This window comes from Oryctolagus cuniculus, chromosome 17 (assembly GCF_051225735.1).
Source record: "Oryctolagus cuniculus isolate XC-2025 breed Fujian yellow rabbit chromosome 17, ASM5122573v1, whole genome shotgun sequence".
NCBI lineage: Eukaryota > Metazoa > Chordata > Mammalia > Lagomorpha > Leporidae > Oryctolagus > Oryctolagus cuniculus.
The window spans coordinates 21,511,945-21,529,446 of NC_142883.1; the positions used below are offsets into that span (position 1 = coordinate 21,511,945).

General features: G+C 43.1%; 3 protein-coding genes across 3 annotated transcripts in view; 2 read left to right on the top strand and 1 right to left on the bottom strand.

The window, feature by feature from the left end:
- The window catches only part of LOC103345078 (uncharacterized), a 224,550-nt gene extending 218,420 nt beyond the window's left edge, over positions 1 to 6,130 (bottom strand). The window contains exon 1 of the mRNA XM_089317841.1: positions 5,899 to 6,130. The gene's annotated coding sequence lies outside the window, so the exon portion shown is untranslated. The remainder of the gene's footprint in view (positions 1 to 5,898) is intronic.
- LOC103351567 (keratin-associated protein 1-4-like) lies at positions 4,222 to 5,043 on the top strand. The gene has a single exon (XM_070060720.2). The coding sequence runs from the start codon at positions 4,288 to 4,290 to the stop codon at positions 4,717 to 4,719; it is 432 nt and encodes a 143-aa protein (XP_069916821.1). The 5' UTR covers positions 4,222 to 4,287; the 3' UTR covers positions 4,720 to 5,043.
- Positions 6,131 to 6,313: 183 nt separating the features above from the next.
- Positions 6,314 to 7,905, top strand: LOC100341207 (keratin-associated protein 1-4-like). The gene has a single exon (XM_017349329.4). The coding sequence runs from the start codon at positions 6,916 to 6,918 to the stop codon at positions 7,294 to 7,296; it is 381 nt and encodes a 126-aa protein (XP_017204818.1). The 5' UTR covers positions 6,314 to 6,915; the 3' UTR covers positions 7,297 to 7,905.
- Positions 7,906 to 17,502: the final 9,597 nt, after the last annotated feature.

Below are 17,502 nucleotides of genomic sequence, written 5' to 3' on the forward strand. Positions count from 1 at the left end.
ATCAAGAAATTAGAAAGCATGATTAAAGTATGTAAGCAAAGAGTGAATTTTTTTTTTTTTTTTGGACAGGCAGAGTGGACAGTGAGAGAGAGACACAGAGAGAAAGGTCTTCCTTTTTGCCATTGGTTCACCCTCCACTGGCCGCCACGGCCGGCATGCTGCGGCCGGCGCATCACGCTGATACAAAGCCAGGAGCCAGGTGCTTTTCCTGGTCTCCCATGGGGTGCAGGGCCCAAGCACTTGGGCCATCCTCCACTGCACTCCCAGGCCACAGCAGAGAGCTGGCCTGGAAGAGGGGCAACCGGGACAGAATCTGGCACCCCGACAGGGACTAGAACCCGGTGTGCCAGCGCCGCAAGGCGGAAGATTAGCCTAGTGAGCCACGGCGCCGGCAAAGAATGAATTTTCTTGACCCAGCATCTAGACACCTGACACAAGCAAGAATGCATCCCTGACTGATGGAACAAAGGCACAAACACTTTAGCCGCTTGCTCCTTCGAGTCTAACTTCTGACTCCTTTCAGGTGCCATGACCCCAACAACCTCTGCTGAGAGGAGAACAAAACTACAAGTGACTTTGGGGAAACCCAAATTCAGCCTTTCATCACTCCCATACATCTTGCATTCAAAAGGCATCTGCTGAGCATCTACATGTAAGATGGGAAGGAAGGCATTATGTAAGGTAACAAGGTGAACCAGACGCGGGCAGACCGTGCCCTTCCGGGGTGAATGATCCGGCAGAGGAATTACACGGTTCCAGCCCTGGATGGCATTGAGAGAGGGCCTCACTTCACAGATGAACACGTGGAAGTTGACAGGAATCAAGTGACTTTTCTGAGGTCACACAGTCACTTCATGGTACAACCAGTATGAGAAGCCCATTTAATTAATTCTCAGGTAAGAGTTCAGTCTCCTTAACATGTGACCATCACCCATCACCCAAAGCTGGATCCATTCAAAGTCTCTTTCAGCTTAAAATTCTATGAGTGTTATAAAATTCGAAATCACAGGGCCGGCACTGTGGCATAGCAGGTAAAGCCGCCGACTGCATCCTTGCCAGCATACGTATGAGTGCTGGTTGGAGTCCTGGCTGCTCTACTTCTGATCCAGCTCTTTGCTATGACCTGGGAAAGCAGCAGAAGATGGCCCAAGTCCTTAGGCCCCTGCACCCACATGAGAGACCTGGAAGAAGCTCCTGACTCCTAGCTTCAGATTGGCCCAGCTCTGGTCATTGCAGCCATTTGGGTAGTGAGCCAGTGGAGGGAAGACTGGCCCTCACTGCCCCTCCCCCCGACCCCCGCCCCGACCTCTGCCTCTCTGTAACTCTTTCAAATAAATAAATAAATCTTTAAAACAAAATTCAGAATCACAAACTAAAAATGACAGGTTTTATCAATACAGAGATGATTAGATAAACTGAGCTATGATCATAGTGTGGAATATTGTATAGATATTTATTTATAAGAATATGCTATTTTGATATGATACACCAACAAGCTGGATAATCTATATAAATCTTACCCATAAACAAGTTTATCTGTGAAAAATTCCTACAGACACACAATCCACCAAAACTGGGTAACAAAGAAATAGGAAAATCTAAGCAGACATAAATAATAACCATGGCTTCATTAGTGGATTCTATCAAACATGTAAAGAAACACTGACACTAACCTTCTTCACATTCCACCAAAAAATTTAAGAGGATGGAGAGCTTCCAAACTCATTCTATGATGCTAAAATGACTCTGATACCAAAGCCAAAGCCAGTCTAGGGAATGAAAACTACAGAACAATCCTCCTGATGAATACTTGTGCAAAGGCCATCAACAAAATGCTAACAGAATTTAACAGCACATTACAAGAATTAAACACCATGGCCAAGCAGAGTTTATCCTGAAATACAAAAATCAGTCAATGTAATACACTATATTAACAGAATGAAGGGGAAAAAACACAAAGCCACTTGAACTGATGCAAAAGAAGCATCTGACAAAATAAAAATCCTTTCCTAATAATTTTTAAAACCCCACTCAACCAAGAATAGAAGGAAATTACCATGACACAATAAAAGGTATTTATGAAAAGCCTGCAGCTAACCTCACTCTAACAATGAAAGATAGAAAGCTTTTTCTCTATGACTGGAAATAAGACAAGAAGGCCAGATTTTGCCCATTCTGTTTTTTTATAGTACTGGAAGTCCTAGCCAGAACAATTAGGCCAAGAAAATAAATAAAGAGCAATCAAAATGCAAAGTAATTGGTAAATTATCAGTGCTCATAAACACAATCTTATATGATGAAAATCCTAAAGATATCTCCACCAATACACACATGTACACACAGTTGGAACTAATATATGTATTAATAAATATTGTAGATACAAAATCAACACACAAAAAATAAGATTACTTATATATACCAACAATAAATAGTCCAGAAGGGAAATTTTTAAAAATTCCATTTGCAATAGCATCAAAAAGAACAAAATACTTAGGAATAAATTTAAACAAAGACAGGAAATACTTGTACACAGGGAACTATAAAATATTGCTGAAAGAAATCAAAGAACAGGAAAATAAATGAAAATAAATCCTATATTGATTGGAAGACAATATGAAGACAAGGTTAAGATAGCAATACTGACCAATGAATCTATAGATCTAATGCAATGTCTATCAATATCCTGCTGATATTTTTTGCAGAACCACAAAAATTAATCTAAAAATTCATATGGAAGCATAGGGAATCCTATGTAACCATAGCAATCTTTAAAAAGAACAAAGTTAGTCTCACGCTTCCTAACTACAAAGCTATAGTAGTTAACACAGTGTGGTACTTATGTAAAGACAGACATATAGACCAACAGGATAGAACAGAGAGCCCCCTCCCCCAAAATATCCTCATATAAATGGCCAAAAGATTTTCAACAAGGGTTATGTTGAAAGTGGTTTATATGTTTAAAAATGGTTAAGGTTGGGGGCCAGTGCTGTGGTGTAGCGGGTAAAGCCGCCGCCTGCAGTGCCAGCATCCCATATGGGCACCGGTTTGAGTCCCGGCTACTGCACTTCCAATCCATCCCTCTGCTATGGCTTGGGAAAGCAGTGGAAGGTGGCTCAAGTCCTCAGGCCCCTGCACCCACATGGGAGACCCGGAGGAAGCTCCTGGCTTCCTGGCTTTGGATCAGCACATCTCCAGCTGTTGCAACCAATTGGGGAATGAACTAAAGGATAGAGGACCTCTTTCTCTCTCTCTCTCTGCCTCTCCTTCTCTCTATGTAACTCTGACTTTCAGATAAATAAATACATCTTGAAAAAAATTGGTTAATGTTGTTAACACAAAAGGCTTGAGTGATTAACATAAATTTTATATAATGTATATTTAATGACAATTAAACATTTTTAATTAAAATATATATGAGACTCAAACATTACTGGGAAAGAAGATATGTATATAAAGATGCTCCTGTATTTGCAAAATCAGGGATAAATGTGTCAAAGAATATGTACCAAACTGTTAATATTATGTCTGGAATATTAGTTTGGGAAGGTATGTGTGCCTGTTGGAGGAGGGCGAAGAATATTAACTTTTCTTTACATGCCTCCGTACTACTTGACTTCTTACAATGTGTATCCATTACTAGCACATATTTCTACTTTGGCAGTCAGAAGACAAAATGCAAGCAAAAGTCACTAAAGACTTCAGTTGTTGATAAGAGTATGTGCACGATGACAGAAGGGATGCCCACTGGCCAGAGCTCTAAGGATCCTGTGACCTGTAAAAACCGATCATAGAAAGGCACATGCTGTTTGGAGTTGATGAATCAGTTGACAGCTCATGTCTCTCCAGGTGTGGACAATTGTTTATGAAATCATGATCATGACTGAATGACCACTGAGGAAGAAAACATTCGGTTCAGGTAAACTCTGCCTAAGTTACCAAAGGACATAGATGACAAAGTGACCAGGGTAGTGCTTGGCCAAGAGGCGCTGCCACGTTGACTTCCCTGATGTGCCTTCACTTAGGCCACAGGGCAAGGAAGAAACATAATGAGAGTTAATTGAATAATGAGCAAAGTCTGCAGGCTATTGAGATGCTATTTATAATTTTCTAAACAACTCGGAGATCAACCAATCAGAGATGGACTTTGCAACTGACATCAAGGGAAGATGCTAAATGTTAGGTAAGTATGAAGCTCTACGGCATGTATATAAGGCCAGGTGTGGAAGGTGCAGCCACAGCTCAGAAACTTCTCTCGACAACACACACCTCACCTCAACTCCTGACACCATGGCCTGCCTTGCCACCAGCTTCTGTGGATTTCCCAGCTGCTCCACCAGTGGGACCTGCGGCTCCAGCTGTGGCCAGCCCAGCTGCTGCCAACCCAGCTGCTGCCAGCCAACCTGCCCCCAGCCCAGCTGCTGCGAGCCAATCTGCCCCCAGCCCAGCTGCTGCCAGCCAATCTGCCCCCAGACCAGCTGCTGCGGAACCAGCTGTGGCCAGGAGGGTGGCTCTGGATCTGTGATCTGCCGCACCCGGTGGTGCCGCCCTGACTGCCGCGTGGAGGGCACCTGCGTGCCCCCCTGCTGTGTGGTGAGCTGCACTCCCCCCACCTGCTGCCAGCTGCACCACGCCCAGGCCTCCTGCTGCCGCCCATCCTACTGTGGACAGTCCTGCTGCCGCCCCTCCTGCTGCTGCCACTGCTGCGAGCCCACCTGCTAAAAGTCAGGTTGCTGCTTAGGAATGAAAGGGCAAGCACAGAACAACCATGCTGATCTCTAAAAAAGGTCCAATTTTGCCTGGATGTGAAGTATTCTGAGGTTGCTAAGCCACTCGGAAACAATGAAACTCTTAGAAGCCCTGTGGAAGTGTCAGCCAGCCTGTCCTGGAGACCCCGCCTCGCTGGAGCATGGCACCGGGATGAGCAGTTCTTCACGTCAGGGCCATCTGTGCTACCTTCCCAGTCTCTCCACCCTCCGACTCTTCAGACCTACCTTCTCCTGGAATACCCCTTGATAATTTCAAATAAAATGCTTTAATGTGCAAAGCAAACTGCCTTATGTCCTCCTTCCACCCGCAGGCTGGTTGACCGGTACCTGGAATGCTAGAATGGGTCTGCCTTTTGATAACCGTCCTAGGCATAAACATAGAGTCTAAACCAGAAAGATTAGATAAAAATTTTGTATGACTGAATCTACCTTTTAATAAAATGCCCCTTGCATTAAATAGTCTGCATAGCTAATACAATACTTACATACTCCAATCTATTATGATTAGGTGTAAACCAATAACGCCACCTTTGTGAAGTTAAATTTTCATGTGGATCAAAGCTAGGAATTCCTATCTAAAGCTACCGCTATCTCTAATCTCTTTCCATTCAATATTCTAGACGTACTCCTTCATTCATACCCACTATAAAGAAATTGTATTATCACTAAATAGGTATTTTAAGCATCCACCACATACTATTTCCCAAGAGAATTTGGGTTTAATTTCTATGCTTTGGTCTGGCACATTCTTCCCACTGATCCCCAAATGGCTCTCTAAGCTTCAACCTCCAATATTCACATCCATTCACTATTCACATGCGCTAGGCGTATCTGGGCTAACTGAGCAGTGAAGGGCTAGAGAGGGCACCCAGTGAGTTCTCCCATCACCCTTTGTCAGAGAGGTGCACTCAAAATCTGGAAGAGCTGTGTCACAGAGTGCACTTCACAACCCAACCAGAGAGTTGTTCTCTTAAGAAGTTAACACACATCTAGAACAAAAATATTGCTTTTATCGTTTAATTTTGAAATTCTTCATGAATGGTTGAAGTATAATATAGCATAAAATAGCATATAAATACAGGACACTTTAGGAAAAATATTTCCGAAGTATTTACAAGGTTCTGGCACTTACCTCTGTCATTTAATTAGTTGCACTGACGAGTCACAGACAAGGTGATACATTCCAGAAAGGAATTAAGTAGAAGACAGCATGCTCTTCAAAATGCCATAACTCCCCGATGTCATTTGTTTTTTCTGAGTCTTGGTTCAACCATTAAATCCAAAAAAGAACAACAGAGCATTTTCTGGTCTCTTTTGACAACAAACAGCAAGGCCCCTTCATGAGAAGCTGTGCAGCCTGCCAGCTGCATTTCCTCGTTTATGAGCGGTACAGGCATCCCACAAACCACGCCTTTGACTCCACCCATTCGGCAAACAATGATTGAATCACATTCAATAAACATTGAGTGAGGTTTTACCCAAAGCTCAGTTCTCTGCTGGATACCTTCCTACATGCTATGCCATTTGGTACACAAGAAAAGGCTTCTGGCCTGCAACATGTTACTATTTACACACCTCAAATTGGTTGAAGTCAAAGGAACTGCAAGGAGAGTTTGACTGGAGGTGGGACTAAATGAGGTGGAAGCTTTGATTTACGCACGACCAAAGGTACTCCCTCCATTCAGTGAAATATCTTGATGTCCTAAATCCAAAGGAATTCAGTCTATATTTTCAAGAGGAAAAAAAATAATAGTTTAAAAATAGCAGCACTAGCCTTAGCAGTCGGGATAGTCACGTGGAATAACTACTATGCAAAATGAGGGCGTTGACTTGAACTAAAATGGGGAGACTCTTTGAACATGGGAAACCACAAGCATATTCTAAAGAGCAAAAGGTTGAATGATGAGCCCAATGAAATGACAAAACAAAGCCATTTCCAGTCTGCTGCTCATGGTGCGTCATAAGCACTTCAATGTAAGCCAATCAGAGGATCACCGAGGGAAAAATTTAAATAAAAGCAAGAAAAATATGTTAAGAATTTTACAAAGAGCAGCCATTTCAGATATATAAAAGGCCCAACGTGGCAGTCACTATCCAAAACTCAGAAACTCCTCCAAGCAGCCCCTGGCTCAGCTCAACTCCGGTCACCATGGCCTGCCTTGCCACCAGCTTCTGTGGATTCCCCAGCTGCTCCACCGGTGGGACCTGCGGTTCCAGCTGTGGCCAGCCCAGCTGCTGTGAGACCAGCTACTTCCAGCCAAGCTGCTGTGGAAGCAGCTTTGGCATTGGAGGTGGCATTGGCTGTGGCCAGGAGGGTGGCTCTGGATCTGTGATCTGCCGCACCCGGTGGTGCCGCCCTGACTGCCGCGTGGAGGGCACCTGCGTGCCCCCCTGCTGTGTGGTGAGCTGCACTCCCCCCACCTGCTGCCAGCTGCACCACGCCCAGGCCTCCTGCTGCCGCCCATCCTACTGTGGACAGTCCTGCTGCCGCCCTGCCTGCTGCTGCTACTGCTGTGAGCCCACCTGCTAAAAGTCAGGTTGCTGATTCTCCACTGCCCAGGACACAGTATCTCTGAGCTGTTCATCTATCTCTTTGACCATCTGGGACCACTATAAGTTCTTGGGCTTCTATTGGTTTTCTGCTAAGGGTGCCATCAAGTAAATGAGCTCATATTTCCCTCTGATTCCATTTTACAATGAATACCCTGACCTTCCACTGTGGACACGGAAGTGCTGCCAGTCCACTTGCTAATCATCAAATTGCTCTGGAAATACTACTTCTGATATTTCGCAGAATCAAAAATTACTGACAAGCTTTGGATTTTTTTCCTGTGAAAACCACACACAGGTCTAACTTTTTCCCTGCTTTGTAATATATATTTATCTTCTGTTCACCTAAATTTTTTCAACATTCAAAGGCACCAGAGTATTGCTAAATGACATTACTCAGATGTCACAAGAGAGAATCTTCACCCAAGATTCAGCTTCTAAGAAGTAGGCTGGACTTCTCCACCTGCCAACATCTGATCCACCCCTTAATCTCTGGATCATAATCACCCGGCCTGCTGGCTGTTTCATTGTGTCTTGATACAGTGCCTTCTGACATTTTTAAATAAATGTTATATACTGGGCAAAGAAACCATGCTTTGTGTTTATTTCTTATTGTACATCAAGTGATTTAACTGCCCATAATTCAAGAATGTATACTTAAAAGAAATGTGTTTGTTTCTGTTTTAGAGAGACTAATGTCATACATAGCTCATTCATTCATTCAATAAAAAGTACTATTTCTCCTAAAGCAGGGACACAGAAAATGAGAAAGATGAAGAATTAATTCTTGTCTCTGAGGACATTAGTTAATGCCATTGATGTTAAGAAAAAAAGGTATGGTAAAAACACATGCACAAAATGTGACAAGATAAATTGTGTCCCCATAGCAGTTGGCTGAATTCACCTTGAGAGGAACAGGTGCCACTTTGGGCAGCAGCCTACTTAGGCCAACTGAAAGGAAAAACATGCTCATGGGGCACACGTGTGGGTGTCCCAAAAGCCTAAGAGAAGAATGTGGAACAACTACCTGTGAGACAAAGAGAGAAATAGTTTTGCTCTAAAAAGAGAGTGAGAAAAAAAGCAGAGATGAGTGATATGAGCAGACCTCTAAAAGTTCATGCAAAGATGGAATTAAAAGATAAAAATAAAAAACATAACTTTTATTTCTCAACATCAATGGCATTAAGTTGAAGATAATTTTTTAAGTGGTGGTCATTTAGTCTAAACTTAAAGAACTGAGGTTTCTGGGGATATAACCATGCCAACGCTATGTTTTTTATATTATTAACTAAGAAAAAATGAGTACCTTTTAAATACTTTTTAACATTAGAAAACAAAAAGAAGTAAGAAGAAGCCAAGCTGGGACTATGAAGTCGACTTCCCACTGATATTCTCGCAAGATTGCCCTCTGTGTAGATGAAGCATAAACGGGAACATCGTCTACTGGAGAAGGACTCTCTAGTGAAGCTTTCCAAGTGTTTTCCTGCCAGAGCTCTGGGAAACTTTCTCAAAACGTTCTCATAACAAGCAGATGTTACGATTCTTTGGTCCTCCAGAAAGTCAACTATATCTTGAGCTTCCCCCAATCAATGTGGCCATGACCTTTGCTCTTGACTGGACACTTTGGCTTTGGACACGTCCATGTCTTGGTCATCACTGCTTTAATCATACTTTGCCTTCAGGATCACAAATCCACGTTTCATCTCCTGTTCCAGTCTGTCACTCCTCAGGACCTTGATTCCACTTGTTGACAATCCCCATTGAAAGCTCTGCTCTTGTCTGGCTGATCTGGGTACAAGCGTTTTGTCACTTGTGGAGCAGAAAGTTTGCTGCACTTCTTTGGTCAGAACTGTGAAAGTTGAACCATCTGGGGCAGCTCTGGTTTCTGCTGTGAACCATCGGTCCTCTGCAGTGAGGGCACGAGCGAGATTGACTTTTCCCCTCCAAATGGTGCGGGTGGTCTGCCGCTGTGGGCTTCACCTTCAACATCACCTTCTCCCTCCTTAAAATGAGTCATCCATTTGTAAACTGCTGAGTTCTTTGCAGCATTGGCTCAATGACTTTTCATAAAGCATCCATGATTTTACCATCCTTCCACTCAAGCTTCACCGTAAGTTTGATGTTTGTTCTTGCTTCAAGTTTACAGAATCCATGTTCCTCTGACAGGAACTCTTTTCAAACTGACTTCTGACCCTTCTTTGTGCCTCCACCTAGATCCTGTTCAGACATGTCACAAATAAGCACGAGTTCAATTGGATGCAAAAAAAATGAAATTTACACATAAAAATGGGTTCTGTGGCGTAAGGGTGAACACTCTGGACTCTGAAATTCATTCACAGTTCTTCCAAATATGTGTTTTCTGTGAACCTTTTGGAGACCTCTCATATAGGTCATGAATATTCCCTCCCGCTATTTTAACAAACTCACACAGTCCTTGGGGTAACTTTCCTGAGAAAACCGGTAAAGAAACTGCATTTGATGTCTAGGTTTCTTCACAGGAAAACAAAAGAAGGCAACCCAGGAGCCTGACAGAGAAGGAGAACAAAAAAAAAGTAATATATCCAGAACTTGAATAAGTTGCGGAGTAGTTTTACATTGTCAGTGCTGTGGAAACTGACATCAGGGTTATATGGACAAGAAGAAGACAAAATAGCCAGAAACAGAGTTTTAAATGGATGAGACCGTTTCACTTCAGGACCAGCACAAAGCTTCACAAGGGAGGTAAACGTCGAGGTAGGCCTTGACGGGTCACTACAAATGGGAAGAACAGAAAGAGTCCAATTACATCTATTAGGGTGGGTGAATTCAAAGCAATGGTAACATCCAACATCCAATGCTAGTTAAATATAGAGAAACAGTAACTCCCATCCCTGGCTGGTGGGAATATAAAATCATACAGCCACTTAGACACTCTAGCACTTTCTAACAAAGATAAACATAGGTTTACTATACAATCCAGAAATTGTGCTCCTGAGTATCTACCTAAGTGAGCTGAAAAATTAAATTCACACAAAACCTGCGCATGAGCATTTGTTTGGCCACCAAACTGATATTGCCTCAACTGAAACACTAAATGTAAGTGTATGGGTTGCATAATTGAAAAGCCAGTTGGATTCACAGCTTCCACAAAGCTCTATGGTAAAAGTTTGGTTGGGGTTGATAAGAAAGAAGTGGGGTACTGAGACTTAGAACTGGTTGGATTCAAAGTACACTGGGAATCCCAGCTCTCTCAGACACACTCTGAGTTCCCTTTCCCATAGAAATACATTTCCCTTCTGTGTTTGATGAGAACAGTTGACCACTGATGGAAAAAATTCTCTAATAACTTCACTTGCTTGTAAAGACTACCCATTGTCTTCAGGAGCCATCACACTACCCTATGTACTACCAGTTCCATATCTAGGACTGAACTTCAGGTGACCCATGAGGAAATAGTTCTTACATCAAAAAGTCATGTGATAGGCCAAAATCTAGAACATCGTCAACATCAAATGCTAGCAAGAATAAGAATAATATCATCCACTTTGGAACACAATTTTGTGGTTTCTTTCAAAGCCAAACATACTTTTATTGTATGACCCAGCAAGCATGCTCCTTGGTCTTTACCTCAAGGAGTTAAAAACTTATCTACACATAAAAACCTGCATGTAGATGTTTATAGCAGTTCTATCCATAATTGCTGAAACCTGGAGGAAACCAAAATGTCCTTCAGAAGGTGAATGGGTAAGCAAACTATAATGCATCCTGATAAATAAATATTAACGAATGCTGAGAACTGCATGCCGTTCTGGAATAAACAAAACTGTCCCATGGGTTGGGAGAAAGAAGAGAGGAACAAGCAGAGGGAAGAGTATTTCTAGGGCAGTGAAACTTCTCTGTATGACACTTGGTAGACACACATCTGTACATATCTGACCTGCAACCTCCTGCTGGGCCTCTCCCCTCAGTGCAGGTGCATTGCAGGGAAGTTTTCAACACATGAGCTTCAGGGGACACATGACAGTTGTGAACTTGAAACTGCTCTTAAGAAGTAAAGTCTCCTTTTAAAACATGAAATATTGTATTACTATACATTAACAAAAACCTGGGGAATATATGTGTGAGAATATATGTGTGAGAGTACATTTTTAGGGTATTAAACAAAGGAAGATGGAATATAACACTGTCATAATTTACTGAAATGGTCACACTTAACAGATTCTGGAGGTAGAATCTTTGTACAAAGAATTCCTTGGTTTGTTGAGCGTAACTTGATACAACAGAGGGACAAAGGATTAAACCCATAATCAGGATATTGTCTTTATACTTGGTATAAGTTATAGCACCAGTGTGGGTTCAAAATAAACATTTAAATCACTGCACAAGGGAAAGAACCCCAACTAACTGAAATACTGGCTGAGGGCAAAGGAACCATGAAATGGGTATTAACAGAAGAGAACGAAACATTTAAACCAAAGCCTCATGACCAATTACAGGAACAAAAATTACAGAAATTATGCATATTTTCTTCCTTGTTTTTCTCCTTTTCTCCTTCCTTTTTAAAGTATCACATGCTGTACGCAGGCTGACCAAACTTCATATAAACCTAATTCTACTTAATACATCAATACTATGAAATACATTTGATGTTGATTTTATAGATGAGAAAGTCCAACCTAAAAGAGCTTAGTTTGTCTATAGTCGCATAGCTCATGGATAAACACACACACACACACACACACACACACACACAGGAATTCATCTCTGATCCCCAAACTCATGAAGAGATGGATTTATGGAACTAGAAGAATGGTGTGGAAAGGCTCAGCAGATCTGAAGATGGCTATTTGGGAAGCTATGGGCTTCAGATTAAGTTATTCTCTGCATCAGGTGCTAAGCGATTGCTCTCAGCTTCATGCCCTCTCTTGGGTGCTCAGCGTTGGATGGCAGTGGTGATGGTGCCCAGGAAACCACTTTGCTGCGTTGCCAGCAGCTGGGTTCAACTTTGCCACTAGGGGGTGAGAGAGGAATCGGCAAGGCTGGAAGAAGGGAAAGGGACTTCTTCCTTGCTCCTCCCACTTGCTGGGACTTCCTGCATGCTAGTGGATCTCAGGATTTCCACCCCAGGAACTTGTTCCCTCCAGCAGGTGCAGGTCCTTACATGGCAGCTCCTGAACGCAGTCTGCAGTTATCTCAGCACTTAGAGAAGCAGCTTCATTGTGCCCACCCAGTCACCAGCGCCAGCCAGTCAGTCCCCTCCTGATGGGCCAGGGCAACCCTCTACGGTTTCCAACTTTTAATTCTTTCCCCCTTCCCTTCAAATTCAGGGCTTTAGAGCTTCCCTTTAAAACTAGGGCTTTCTGCAATTTCTATATCAGCGTTATCTTTGGGCCATCTTTGAGTTAGTTACCTGGCTGGCAACCTGGTTAAACTTTCTTCATGTAATGATGGGTGCAGTTCTTTGCTGATCCTATCTGCCATACTCTCATTGCCTTTAAAAAAATCCAGTGAACCACTTGTTCATGCTCTCTTTGATTAATCACCATAGCTGATTATAGGGGACAATATTCATCTCTGAGCTTTAAAGAAATACATTTGATGTTGATTTTATAGATGAGAAAGTCCAACCTAAAAGAGCTTAGTTTGTCTATAGTCGCATAGCTCATGGAAAACACACACACACACACACACACACACACACACAGGAATTCATCTCTGATCCCCAAACTCATGAAGAGAGGGATTTATGGAACTAGAAGAATGGTGTGGAAAGGCTCAGCAGACAATCAAAGTTTAGACCTGATAGCACTTGATTGAGAAAACAGGAAGATTTCTCAACATTTAGCTCCGTGGGTAAGAAAGCTCCAGCATTTCTGTCAAAAGCCTTCCAGGAGAGTGAGCTATGGCAGAGAGGCCCTTTACAAATTACCGACCTATCCACAAAACCATAATTTTACTTAAGAAACTGTTTATTTTCCATTTTGATCCATCTATTACATATCCATAGGTAAAAGTAGCTTTTTAAAAGCCCCTATTTGAGCCCATAAAGTGATTTTGAGAAACTTGAAGGGGAAAATGTTGCATCATCACATGAACTAAACAACAAAAGGTTTGGGTAAGTCTGGTGATTTATGAGTCAAATAAAATTGTTCCTGTGAGGTTGAGAGAGACCAGTCCAGAACAGCCAGTATGAGTCCCTGTTGGGCCTATTCATTACAAGGCACATTCTCTTTCCTTCTTTGTTCAGGGTTGATATGCTACGTGACCCTAAAATACAAATTCAGTTTTCAATGGGCTACTATTTAAATGACAACATTTCAAGACTTTCGCTTTCTTAAATTTTAAATAGAGTATTTTAGTTGGACACAATAAACCAAATCTTTTCCCAACACAATCAGAAGAATCTTGGTCTGAACGGAGCTGGAGTAAAGAGTTAGAACTATCTCATCTATAAGATAGCATGCACTTGCTCAAAATACAAGATGTGTGTACTCGGTGTAAGATATTATAGTGGGTTTATATTTATTGTGCAATGATAGTGAAGGAACTTAGAATGTTCGAGTAACTGAAGTCAGGAAGTGTGAGGAAGACTGAGAAGAACTGGAGATGACATATTCCTCATCCTGGGAACTGAGACCCTCCCTCTAGCTTTAACCGCACGTGATTGGTTGCTTTCTAGATACAGTGCACTAATCACAGCTCCCTGACAACAGTGTGCTCACTGCCACTTCTGTGCACTTGCTGCCGCTCTTCTCCACAGCTAGAATGCCTTTCCTACTCCTCTGGCTTGCGTTCAAGTCCTGGACACCCTGTGAACCCCAGTCAATTCTAAGATACCTCAGAGTACACCTGTGTCCTGCTTGACCTTGATCACCCTAACCCTCCTAGCACAGTGCGGTGAAGCTATCCAGTGCTCCACGAAGATTTGTTGGAATAAGTCAAAGGATATATTTTCTCATTAAAAATATGATAAAAATGTTGAGATAAATAATTAATGTATAATGATTAAGAACACAGACCCTGAAGCCAGCGGGCCTTGGCTCAGACCCCAGTTCTATCATTTACTAGCCTTTGGAATTGGCGACTGATTTAACTACTGTATGTCTCAATTTCCTTTATCTACAAAATAGAAGATAACTTTCATTCCAACCTCATAGAATTGTTGTAAGAATTAAATGACATGGGGCCGGTGCTGTGGCATGGTGGGTAAAGCCACGGCCTGCAGTGCTGGCATCCCATATGGGTGCCAGTTTGTGTCCTGGCCTTTTTGCTTCTGATCCAGCCCCCTGCTAATGTGCCTGGGGAAGCAGTAGAAGATGGCCCAAATGCTTGGGCCCCTGACCCACATGAGAGACCTGGAAGAAGCTCCTGGCTCCTGGCTTCAGATTGGCCCAGCTCTGGCCATTGTGGCCATTTGAGGAGTGAACCAACAGATGGAAGATCTCTCTCTCTCTCTGTGTCTTTCAAATAAACAAAAATAAATCTTTTTTTTTTTTAAAAAAAGCAAAAATTAATGACAAAATACATGTAAAGTACTCAGGACCTTATATGTTACATGGAAAATTCTGAATGCATTTGTTATTATTACATAGTTATATTTTTATTTTGTTATTATATAGCTATGTTTTGTTATATTTTTACGTTTATATTACACAGTGATGTTTTTTGTATGTTATATTTTTATTTTTATGTTATATAGCTATATTTTTATGTTTTATATATATATATATAATTTTTTAATAGACCTTTCATCCACTGCTTTTCTCCTCAAATGGCTGCAACAGCTGGGGCTGGGCCAGGCCAAAGTCAGGAGCCAGGAGCTTCATCAGGGTCTCCCACATAGGTGCAGGGGTCAAGGACTTGGGCCATCTTCCACTGCTTTACCAGGCACATTAGCAAGGAGCTGGACTGGAAGCAGAGCATCCAGGACTTGACTGGCACCCATATGGATGCTAGCACTGCAGGTGGAGGCTTAACCTATGCCACTGTGCCAGCCCCTATATTTTTATGTTATATAGCTATATTTTTAGTAAACTAACAACAGAACATGTATTTCTAAAGTCACAATATTAGTTAATACATTATATTTAAGTCTCTGTTTCAAAAAATTTCAAGGAGATCTTTGGAAAACCAGTGGTTTTAATTAAATCCAACAGTCAGATTTGACTAACCAATGGAGAAAAACATCTGATTCAAAGCAAAATTGTAAGATGCAATGCCTGTTAGCAAATAATTCTAAGGATGAACAACTTCGTTTACCATGGAACAGTAATAAATGAAACTATCTCAATGTTAGATTGCACATAATAAATAGCAGATTTTATTTTCCCAATGCCTAACATTTATCAGGCATTCAATTTTTATTGACTTGTCTACCTCCACTGCCAGGCCAATTTTAGTTAACACATATGTTTATGCATTGCTGCACTGTGTATAATTCTGTTACTATCTGTATAGTCTACATCTATACTCATACAAGAAAATTAAGCTGGAAGTCCCTGCTTTACAAGGAATATAGGCCACACTTCCAGACAGCAGAACATGGCTACAAAATAGGTGCCACCTGTCTGTGCAGGGAGACCGGCTGTGCTGCACTGCTACTGTGTCAGCAGTGTGCAGGCGAGGCAGGGGAGGAGCCACCTGCTCAGGTCATGCACACCTACAAAACCACTGCGAATACTCGCTGTCCTCCAGTGCAAAACCCCATGACCTCTTCTCAAACGGACACCAACCTGAGGGCCTTGTTCAGTGCCGGTTACCAAGGTGGTGAGAGTTGTATGAGACTCAACTGTCACAACCACAAACTGGGGAAATACCTTCTGAGTCAGCCGTGAAAGACCCCCAAGGCCCACCATTCGTGCCAAGCCCAGAATCCCCAGCACAGAAGCCTGACAAAGGGCAGAGTGGATTCTGCACCAAACAGGTGAGCATCAAGGGCAGCTCCAAGAGCAGCCTCTCTCCCTTTCTCTCTCCCTCCCTCTCTCTCTCCCTTTCTCTCTCCCTCTCTCCCTCCCTCTCTCTCTCTCCCTCCCTCCCTCCCTCTCTCTCTCTCCCTCCCTTTCTCTCCCTCCCTCTCTCCCTCTCTCCCTCCCTCCCTCCCTCCCTCTCAAGTCCACCACTAGGAAGCACTACAGACTACATGTCTTGCACTTACAAGCATTCTTACCAGGATGACACACTAAAAGGTTTCTATTTCCTGCTTTGGTGAAGGGGTGAAGCCCTCCAAGGCTTGGAGAAAGCCGAGCGACTCCGGAGAGTGCCGCCTCCTAAGGCTGCTGCTGACTGGGGAGGTGTCCCTGAGGGAGGGCTTTCCCAACGGCAACCCCCAGATCCACTGCGTTGATGGGAGATGGATGCTCATCAGGCACAAAGAGGCTCATGGCAAAGTGTGCCTCACACACACAGCAGTGACCGGGTCATTCTCAATCCAGGAGCGTCGCGCTACGTAGAATGTTCACCTGTGTGCTGGCTCATGCTACGTAGAATGTTCACCTGTGTGCTGGCTCGCGCTACGTAGAATGTTCACCTGTGTGCTGGCGCCTCCAGGATCTTCATCTCTAGCCCTGACCCCTCGCATGGGATACAGGCTGCTCACTCGCTCACTCTCTGCAGGTTCAACATGAACTCAATGTCAGCCCCTGCCCTCCCTCAGTCCCTCTCACCTGTGAGCCAATCTGAGACCTACACCTGATCCTGGCCCTCCCATCTCCCCTTCCAAAAACGTCTGCCAGCCCTACCACCTATTACCAGTCAAGCACCCACTGATGGCACTGTTCACCCTCTCCCTGGACCACCTGCTAGTTCTGCGTGTCGCCACGATTCATTTTCCTTATGATACAAATCATATCCTGTCACTCCCTGCTTTAAATAAGCCGGTGGATTCTCAGTGCCCTTGGAATGAAACCCAAACTCTGTAGAACAACTAGGAGACTCTTCATGGCCTGCCGCCTGCCAGCATTGAGCAAAGCCCACCCGACCACCCCAGAGCAGAGCTCTGCCCGCAAGACCAGTGTCCTGCCTTTCTGACACAGTCCCCTGCTCCGTTCCCTTTGGGCATTTGCTGCTGTTCAAAGTTCTCATGCACCTGTTTGTTTGGGTTTTATTGTCTGTTTTCCCCACTGCAACAGACACTTTAACAACAAGGATCTTATCAGATGTTTACTGCTGTATGCCTAGCACCTAGCACGGTGCTCAGCATCTTGCTGAA

Excerpts from the sequence above, each read along its gene's own strand:
- LOC100341207 (XM_017349329.4), top strand. The coding sequence starts at position 6,916 with ATGGCCTGCCTTGCCACCAGCTTCTGTGGATTCCCCAGCTGCTCCACC.
- LOC103351567 (XM_070060720.2), top strand. The coding sequence starts at position 4,288 with ATGGCCTGCCTTGCCACCAGCTTCTGTGGATTTCCCAGCTGCTCCACC.